Raw genomic sequence first — 10,074 nt, 5'->3', positions numbered from 1 at the left:
CGTGTCATCAGCAAGAGCGCATTTTGTCAAAGCTGATGAGAAATGTATCATATATAGGCCTAGAGGCAAAGCATTTATTGTTTTTTGCTCCACAAAGAACGCACTACTTTATTATCGTGGATGTAGGGAGCACAAACAAGAGCACCAGCTTCGACAGCATTGCACCTGTTGTATGAAACAGAGTATTGGGGCCTTATTTGTAGTCAAGCAGAGAAACACTTCCTCACATTCTTATCTACTCAGTCTTACACTGAATATTACTTTCCTGAATCCTTATTTTTGGCCTGTCAATGTGCAACTAAAATACCAGACCCTGGCAGATTGTCAACACTTCACTACACGTCAGCACAGTGCTGGATGTTTGGGAGGCAAACAGAGACTGGCAACATGAGATAAAAATGTTTTAATCACACCATCGCCACACTCCACTTTCCACACTCGTCAGGGCAGAGCAATAGTCACCTCCATCTCAAAGGGCATGCATTAACATCTTTTGTCAAATGGTTGAAAATATGCCTTTTTAAGACAAGCACAGGGATGACACGCCGGGAAAACACACCTTGCCTGGCCTTGAAGTGAGACAAGAAACTCATTAAGGTCACCTCTGAATGCTGTTGCAGTGGATTTCATTGTCATAATCATGACAGTTAGTGAACTGAAAACATCCAGTACTAGTAATTTTGTTCCTCCGAATCACACGCTGCTTCCCTTCTGCACCACACCAGGCTTTTCTACAAAAGTGCATCCAGAGCAAACTGCCTTCATAAACCAGGTTTTTGTAAAAATGGACTCATTGTGAACAGGCACTGCGGGATCACACCAGGTAAAGTACAACGTAGAACAAGTGTTATGGGAACGGTAAAATTAATTCAATGATTGCACACCCAAGTTGTTCTTCTGCAGCATTTGGTGTTAGCGAGTCACTGAATAGCTATGTTCAGTTGATTGCATCTTTCTTTAATCATTGTGGCTTCCAAGAGTCAGTTTTTTTATCTATTCGGCCAGTAGGTTTCTGCAAGAACATGCACACATTGTTTCAAGCCATAGCATGATAGACAAGCGAGACAAGTCATGGTAAAAAGCTAGATCAAAATTTTGAAGTGCCCTACTGAACTTAAGAATGCTCCAACAGAAAAATACTACTGCTCACTCTATCTTCATACAGAAATGGTGTCCTAGTAACTTTATGGTGCAGCTTGCATGAAACAAAACAGAGGAGGTGTTCAGCAAGATAGGCTTTTCCTGCAATGGGCTAAACTTATACGTAACGGAAACAATATTGCGTCATGGATGCAGTTCTTAGCATCTTATAGCCAATTAAAAGTTTAGTTGTGCCGTCAGGTGTAGCCATGTACAACATCCAACAATGTATTTTTATTCCAGACTGCACAATGTTTTTTTTATTGTGGCCGCTGGTGTTATGGAAAGTCCACAGAGGTGCAACAGCTAATTATAGTAAATGACACAAAGATCCAAGGTGAACATAATTGTTGCAGTTTTTTATATCAAGCATGGAAAAGAGCAGTGTGCACATGCAAACACTTGCGTGTAGTTTTGAGTATTTAATGTTTTCAGCAAACGGTAAGTAACAAAATCTTCCTGGAAGGCAAGGCTTATGACCAACAAAGGCTTCCAAACTCAAAAACCCTGCTTTAAAACCCACATACATATCACTGCGCATTCTGCACCAAGGATGATCCACTGTGAGATATCCTGCAGAAGCAACAGCATGTATAGAGTCTTGATTCACGTTTACAAAGCAAAGCACGCCAGTGATGAAATCCACCATGCTTGCTGCCATTTCCAAAAACTGCTTCTTTTTTTGGCAAGTACCAGTGCTTAACACATCTACGTACTAAGTAAACATGCCCTCTTACACATCCAACGATAGCACAGTCAGAGCTGCAGTACGCCTCAGTTTTATCTTACGTAAAGCACTTCTTGTACGTAAAAGACACGACTGGCCATTGTACATAGCGCAGACACTGTAACAAACAGCCAGTCTGATATGTTCACACCCTCAACATACAACGTTGGCTTAGTTTTAAGGAGGATGGCACCTTTGATGTCTATCATTGAACATGAATTGGATGCAGCTTCACAAGTGCCTAGAAGAGCACAATAGCAATTTTTATCTGGTGCAGTTGTTCTAGTCAGCTATCACGCATACTGATTTACTTCATTCTTGTGCTTTATGCAACAAATCTTAAACATAGAGAGACACGGATCTTCATAGCAATGAATGGGATGTAGTGGTCATACCAACCACGTTCAGAAGTGTATAGCAATAAAGATGACTGGAATTTAGATGCTTTTCCTCATTTGCAAAATACTGCTCATGGTAAGAATACCAGAGTCGGACACAACTCAAGAAGGCAATGGCAAAGGCATTCAGAAGTGGTCCTCCAGCCAATAGAGGTGACCGGTTCCCATGACATGGTAGTTAATCCCCTAGCGTGAAATTGCAAATGACTGACAGGTGCCTCCGTGAAATAGGATTAACCACGACATAATCACAATCGGTCAAACACAATGGCTGGAAGGTATCCTTTGAGGGCATTTGCCGCTGCCATTTTGAGTTGTATCCAATGTAGTTAGGATGCTTTTCTCCCATGCCAGTTCTGATCACGCAAGTTTATTCACAGCTCAGATTTAACACTCTTTGTTATTTGCTGCCAATCTGGAATTTCCGACCCACACTCCAATTCAGAAATATTCAGTGATATATGTATTACGCCAATCAACTGAATACACAATTTTCTAATGGTTTCGTAATGCCAGTCATAATTTTATCACGATCTCATCAGTGCTCTCGGTAGCCCCTAATCAAACCAAAGTGCTAGACTGAGCAGTAGATCACCTACGCATAACTTGAATTTTGGAAGACACAAATGCAATGAAATATAGATCTCAACTGCATTGAGAGCTTCATAACTAGCATTAAAAAAGCATCAACAAATTGATGCCTTATTTTGGTTAAACTTCACATGGCCAAATATTTAATCTGCTCCTGAAAAATAAAGGTAAGCCTGAGTTTTGTGTGTTCCCACTCAACCTTGCGGCACGCATGAACTCAGTAAGTTATATTTTGGTGTCAGTGTTACTCTCTCCCTGCCACACAGCATATGCATTTGTCATAATAGATCTAGAACAGAGTTCTCAGAAGTGTTCATGCAGTATAAAAGATGCGCATACAAGAATATCTGGTGAACCATTCTCGCTAGTCTCGTTTCACTTCTCTTTTATTCTGTACAAGACATTAGTACGTATTACAGTGACGCTTAACTTTAAAACAAAAAAGGCAGGTGTACATTTCTTATTTACACACATGCGGTCAGTATATGTACAGGGTGTCTGCCACCCATATTTCTCTTTGATAGCATTTTCAAAAAAAACAAGACTAGGTCTAGAGTTTTGCTCCTTTTTGGCTGGCAAATTCAGCGCAGGCAGCTTATTTTTGTTCATGGCTAAAAAGTGGTTTGAAAAATGTACAAAATTTGACAAGACAACAAACAACAGCACACCAAATGCCTGTCATTTTTCCTTCCAGCACCGAGTAGGGCAGCTGATAGTTCTGGTTTTGTTCCGATGACCTGGCAACCTTGTTGCCGTAGCTACACAGCACGGGTTCGGAGGAGTTCCACATGGACCACTCGTTCAGCGAGTCTTGGAAGCAGGTTAGGAAGCACTTGTGGCCTCCAAGTCCGTCGTTTCGGGGTCATTGCTCTGTGGACTTGAGTAGCTCGCTGCTTCTTGGAGACGCATGAGCATGTTGAGCTGCATGGATGGAAATGCAAAATGAACGTGATCTTGTTTCTCTGCCACTAAGGAAGTTTGCCAAGTTATGAGCAAAAACAAATTATCTGAGGTCCTCAGGATGACGTGGGAGTGTGTTAACCCTTTGAAGGTTTTTGCCGTATATGTACGGCGGCGGTTTTCTGTCCCGCAAGGTCTTTGCCGTACGGGTACGGTTTCGATCTTCCGTTTGAAATTTGCGCCAAAAGAACAATGCGTGCTCACTGGGGGGTGCTGCCACCTCTTAGGACTTACAAGAAGTGTTTGAATTTTGTGCTGCCTTCTTACGGAGATAGGCAGAACTTATGTCTAGCTTTAGCCCCGCGGCACAGACTGCGGCAACACCCCTTTTGTAGTTTTGGTTTCGCCGCGTGATCGCAACGGAGTCGTGCGAAATTTGAGTTTTCTTTTTGTCAGCACTATCTTGCAGGGGCTGCCGAAGTTGATTTCTATCTTTATCGGCGCTGCTCTTAGCTTGCTTATCACCTCAAACCTCTGCCCAAGGCAGCCGCACGCAGAGAAGATGCCATGTGTGTGCCAACACAACTCCTCGAACCAAGAGGAGAGCAGACACGCGTTTTATGTGTGCAGTCTGTGATAAGGCGCTGTGCGTGGACCCGTGTTTTAAGGAATACCACACTTCGAAATTCTATTGAACATTTTCCAGTTGTGAGTGATGCTGTCACCAAAGTACTGTTCCTAATTTTTTTTCTCGATTATATTCTCGATTATATACATTTTGTAGATTCAAGATCCGCAATAAAGTAATTTGACCACCTGGGAAAGTTTTCTTCAAAATAATTCGACCCGCAAAGGGTTAAAGAAAAAAATGTAAAATTAAAAATTTCACCAGTTACCCAAAATGACCCTTTGAGTTGACTGCTGAACTGCAAGATCTTTCTTCCTCCAAGTAATTAAAGATGGACACTCAAATGCAAGTCCTCATCCCTCTCCTCTCATGCACAGTGGGCTGAACAATGTCGGGGCTATCAACGATGTGTTCACCAATATCCTTTCACTCATTTTTATTTCTTGCACCAAAACAAACTGTCCTAAATGTCTTTTTATGCAGCCGCGTGCCCATTTTTCTTTAATTTTGTCTTTCCCATTACATTCATTGTAGTGCTGTCAGCTAAACACAAAAGCAACATGCCTACATTTGCTCTAGCCAAAGTGCTCCACTGTGCACTTCGTTTTATACATATGTACACAGTAGACTCCCTTGAAGGGACCATAAAATTTGTTCATCTTACCACAAGTTTGTCTTAAACGAAGCGTCCCCAGAAAAGATATGTGAGCTTGCTATGGGCGTCCAAATATGTGTTGCAGCAAAACAATGAATAAAATGACCTTGTAGTGAGCAGATAATTGCAAATAGAACATATATGGCACTATGTATGAAGTGAGCTGAACAATGAGGGCATGAAATCGGCATGTTATCCTAGCAAACTGAAAACACCATTGTTCACATGTTCTGCTTTCCACCCACCCTTTTTAGCACTTTTTCTTCTCCAGCGACTGCTATTTGTTTTTGTTTTCTCCGTGACTTCCACTTCTGAGTGCTCTGAAGTGGCATAGTTGGGGAGCTGTGTGCATCTCTCTTATTTCACTCCTTCTGCAGAGTAGCTGCTGTCAACTATACGAGCAGGTTCCCCATGTGCTGTTTTGTCAGCAGCAGGCAGTGCCCATGCGACGCCAATATCCGGCCGCTTCTAGGCCACAATAACACCTATTGCGACGTCATGTCATGCAGTTCACAATTCGGCTAGCAGCTGTTTAAGCCCCAAGTCAACGAGTGTACATACTCTACACCCATGCGTCTTTTAGTCCACTGGTGTCTACGCGTGGCACGTGATACGTGCACGCTGCTGACATCTTGCATCTCTGCGTTGCGCATAGGAAGAAGCAAAGATCCCCCTGCCTTTCCAGCATCGGCAAGAAGGCTTTCTTGCCAGCAATCATGCCCCCACAAGGCACCTTCTCTGCACAACAGAGAAAAGTACTGCGGAAGCTATCTCGTGGGGGTGCGCTTTCTTGCGTGGAAATGCTTTACATCTTTTTCCTTCGCTCTACAGTGCTGCGCAGACGCCCCACGAGTGCAGCTGCGCAGGGTCACTGGGGGTCATGGTCAGTGTGAAAGTTCGTCTCAACAGAATCACTTGCGAAACAGTTCGTCTTTAGCAGATTTTTATAACATTCAGTCCTATCGGTAACCAACCAAACCGCCTTACATATTTCATCTTATCCTGTAATTCGCCTTCACTGAGTTAGTCTTGATGAGAGTGTCTTGATTCTTTATAAATACTAATTCCATTCGTTTGTAGTGCAATTTTACTGTTATGTAGATCGTTTTCTCTTTTCACCAACATAATTTAGCATGTACTGCATTCCAATATTCTCTTGCATTTCAACTATTCTACTGAATATGTAAGGTATGCATTCTATTGCTATATTCGCATGTATTTGAATCATTTCACTGAGTATCTAGAGTTGCTGCTGCCGAAATGGCTCCCTGACCTTGTCAAGCCGCGTTCACAGCTTTTTGTCATGAAAGCCACCAACATTGTAGCAATGTTCGAAAATAAATTTTATTTGATTTGAATGCTGGTTTGGTTTGGTTTATGGGGTTTAACGTCCCAAAGTGACTAAGGCTATGAGAGACGCCGTAGTGGAGGGCTCCGGAAATTTCGACCACCTGGGGTTCTTTAACGTGCACTGACATCGCACAGTACACGGGCCTCTAGAATTTCTCCTCCAAAGAAATTCAACCGCCGCGACCGGGATCGAACCCGCGTCTTTCGGGTCAGCAGCCGAGCGCCGTAACCACTGAGCCACCGCGGCGCGTACTCAAGGCCAGCACAAGGTAATAACCCACCAGGGGATCTGCCTCAGAGTCAGGCTGGTCAGGAACAACTTTGGGGCCTGCACTGGGGTCATATCCCACATCCTCGGGCCGTAACCGGAGCAGCTGCGGAGCTTCAGATGCTGATCCTGGCCAAGGGTACGTCTCCAGCACCCACTCTGCTGGGTCTTCCCAGGGCGCCCTTCGCCCGTACAGCTGCGTGGAAATGGCGATATAGAACTCAGCTGTCCACACTTCATACTTTGCAGCGCAAGAAAACGAGGACCAAAGCGAACGAGGAGACACAACACAAGCGCAGACTATCAACTGAATTTTTTATCCACGGAAGGGAAGCTTTTAAAGGCGTTAGAAAAAACAAAATTGAAACACAACAACCACTACCACGCGTGCAAAGGAAACCTATGACATATCATTCCTGCGTGAAATACGAACACAACAACAGGATAACAAGTGCAATCACATCAAGCCAACCCCCCCGTACTGTCTGCTCATACTAGGCTGACCGACGGCGATGCGGCACACGCGTCTCCTTCTTTTTTAATCAAGTAAGCTTCTATCAGCTCCCGGCTGCTAAGTATGAATCCACACCAACTAGCCCAACTTTCTGTACTTATTGTCCACTCTTCCCCATCACACTCTGAATGCATGACATGTTAGCCTGGAGAGGCCACTATGACTTCTGGGCCAGAAACTGACCAGGAGTCTGTTGTTTTTCTGTTGATTTGCTTGGCCTGGCTCACCAGTCACACATTCAACTTATACACACACACGGTCGCCTTTGTGTTCTGTGCAAATCTGGCAGTTGAGTAGTATTACTGTTACTTTGTTCCGTTCCAGGGTTGTGGCACAGTGTGTGGTGTAAGGGCTGTGCTTTTGTTCACTACATCATAGGAGTGCTGCTGCGAGCAAGAATACGACTTCGAGCTACTTCCACATTTTTTTTGTTTGCCTGCTTCACCTAAGGTATTGTAGGTTACCCAGAGTGGGTGAGCTTCGGTGTTCACCAACACCACATTACCTGCAGGCCCTCGCGAACAGCTTCCAGCAGGTACGGTACGATGCTGTAGTTCCAGAGGTCTGTGAACCACACCTGGGAGCCCGCCAGATCCATTGGGCATGCCAGGAACAGCCGAGGGCCTAGAAGGAGACACATTACATACTTGAGGCTTTCAGTCAAGACTGAGAGAGCCAGCATTACAAATTCATGAAGACCCAACTGATCAAGTGTGCATCCTCAAGCATTGCTTCTTCACCTGCGTCTAGGTCAGTATGACAATTTACAGAGTACCAAAGCCAAAAAAAAAACTAAGTATAAAGGATCCCTCCATTCTCATTATAATTCGAATTTCTCTTTATTCAAGAAGATGCTTTGGTATCATCAGCACTGCACATATCTCACAAGCTGCCTCCTAAGGCTTTGTAATTACAGCAGGGTGTCACCACACCCATGCCCCTGTCCCCATAGCGTTACATACGGAGGTAGTGAGAGCAAAACCTGCTAATGCATGTGTAACCACAAGCAGCCTAGGTGCTTGTGGTCCCACTGAGCCACTGAGTGTGTCAGTCAAGGTGAGGGGAAAGCACATTTGTACATATCATGAGATTTTGCACATCGTTGCTTCGAAGGCTCAAGATAATCACAGCATGGGTTGAGTGGCGGGCCAGACGAGCCATGCTTATCGTTTGCTCATGCCTTTCTCATAACTTCCCAGAGAGGGGCCAAAAGAGAGGCCACCGTTGCGGCCATGGCAGTGCGCTTTGGGCTGATACAATCTGCTCAGATAATCACAGGTAGCCCCACTCCAATGCCATCCTCACGTGGTCCCACGATGGCCAGCAATCTTCAGTGGCCATGGATTGCCACCCAGTACATTGAAACTATCACAGAACTTTCGCACTCACTTGCTGCCAAAGGATACCTCTGCCCTTAATAACCGCTGACCTTGCTTTATCTACTGTAATCATGTGTTTGTAGTTCTTGTAGCATTCTACTTGTAATCACTCTACTTTTGAATTCCCAAGTTTTTCAATACCTTGCAGGCTTTTCCTTGATTGCACTGTTTTGATCTCGTGATCGCGTCTTACCACTCTTACCCTTCTTCCATGATCTTGTTTTACTGTCGTCTTTGGTGCAGTCGTTACAGTTACCTGCTATAAATATTCCATTGCTTTGCAGTATAAACACCATTCATGAACTTCTTCAGAGCAGCATATCCAATAGATCTTGGTTGCACGTAATCTATAGCACACTATGGAGCTGCTAATACGAACTGTGCAAGATCGGCTACCACTGTTCTATAGAGACACACTCCTGAAAAGAATAAAAGCTTAACAGCCTACCAGAACACAGGATGCTTTTTTAAGGAAGGTTGCATTCCCTTTCCAAGATGCCCTTTCGAGGACAGCAGATGGAGCCTTACAGATTGGTAGTCTCCTTGCACTACGATTCATAGAAATTAAAAATATGCAACCACTCACCTTTTGCCTTCAATCGGCTTCAGTTTGTTCCTCCCAGTAGCAAAAACTACTGGGAGTCTTCGAAGGTGGACAGTTAAAATCATTAAAGAGATGCACCACTGACATGTGTATTCTTACATAGTTTTGAAGACTTTCAATCGGGCTGGGTCGCCTAGCACGTGCTGGATATGTGGTACATCATCATCAGCCTGACTAGTCCCACTGCAGGGCAAAGGCCTCTCCCACGCCTCTCCTATTAACCCTGTCCTTTGCCAGTTGCGGCCACCGTATCCCCACAAACTTCTTAGTGTCATCCGCCCACCTAACTTTCTACCGCCCGCTGCTACGCTTGCTTTTTCTTGGACTCCCCTCCGTTACCGTCGAGGACCAGTGGCCACTTAACAGTGTGAAAGTTGACCACTGAGGCCATCGGTCAAGCGACAGTGGAAAGGGGGCTCCTCACTCACCGATGGTGACATCCGAGGAGCTGTGCGTCTCGAGGAACTGGTTGAGCTGGTGCCAGATGCGGGACATCCAGTCCACCACCTTGCCCAGCTCGGTGAACCGCACGCCCGCACTGACCTCTTCCTCGACCAGGCGCCGCCGGAGGAAGCGGCCCAGGAAACCCTTCACGGGCTCCATGTGATTGGCACACAGGACCCACCTGGCATGAGGAAGGCATTTCATTTCATTCATTTATTTCATCCTTAAAAGCCCAAGGACATTACATAAGGTTTTCATGATGAAAACACAGGCACAATGAACAAAACACTACCACTGCAAATGCTAAAAAAATAAAATAAAGAGGATCAAGCAGTTATAAAATAAGGCAAGCAAAAAAAATACAGAAAAATACTGGAAAAACACAGGAAAAATACAGAAAAAAAGTACAGGCCAACAAAAGGTTCACGTGTTCTGAAAATGACTGGCGAGTTTCACGCAAAATGATTTGCGATCGT

At 44.5% G+C, this 10,074-nt stretch overlaps 1 protein-coding gene across 8 annotated transcripts in view; it reads right to left on the bottom strand.

Moving 5' to 3' along the window:
• Positions 1-388: 388 nt before the first annotated feature.
• Positions 389-10,074, bottom strand: part of sick (sickie) — a 973,111-nt gene continuing 963,425 nt past the window's right edge. For all 8 annotated transcript variants that reach the window (XM_089586320.1, XM_089586325.1, XM_089586322.1 and 5 more), the window contains 4 exons: positions 9,583-9,779; positions 7,677-7,795; positions 6,671-6,853; positions 389-3,777 (listed from right to left, as the gene is read on the bottom strand). In XM_089586320.1, the coding sequence (XP_089442446.1) occupies positions 3,679-3,777; positions 6,671-6,853; positions 7,677-7,795; positions 9,583-9,779 (598 nt within the window). In that variant the 3' untranslated portion in view covers positions 389-3,678. The remainder of the gene's footprint in view (positions 3,778-6,670; positions 6,854-7,676; positions 7,796-9,582; positions 9,780-10,074) is intronic.

Source organism: Amblyomma mixtum, chromosome 4 (genome assembly GCF_055824585.1).
Source record: "Amblyomma mixtum isolate Tamu chromosome 4, ASM5582458v1, whole genome shotgun sequence".
Taxonomy (NCBI): domain Eukaryota; kingdom Metazoa; phylum Arthropoda; class Arachnida; order Ixodida; family Ixodidae; genus Amblyomma; species Amblyomma mixtum.
The sequence above is the reverse complement of the archived record's forward strand: the minus strand, read 5'-3'. Positions and strand labels throughout refer to the sequence as shown.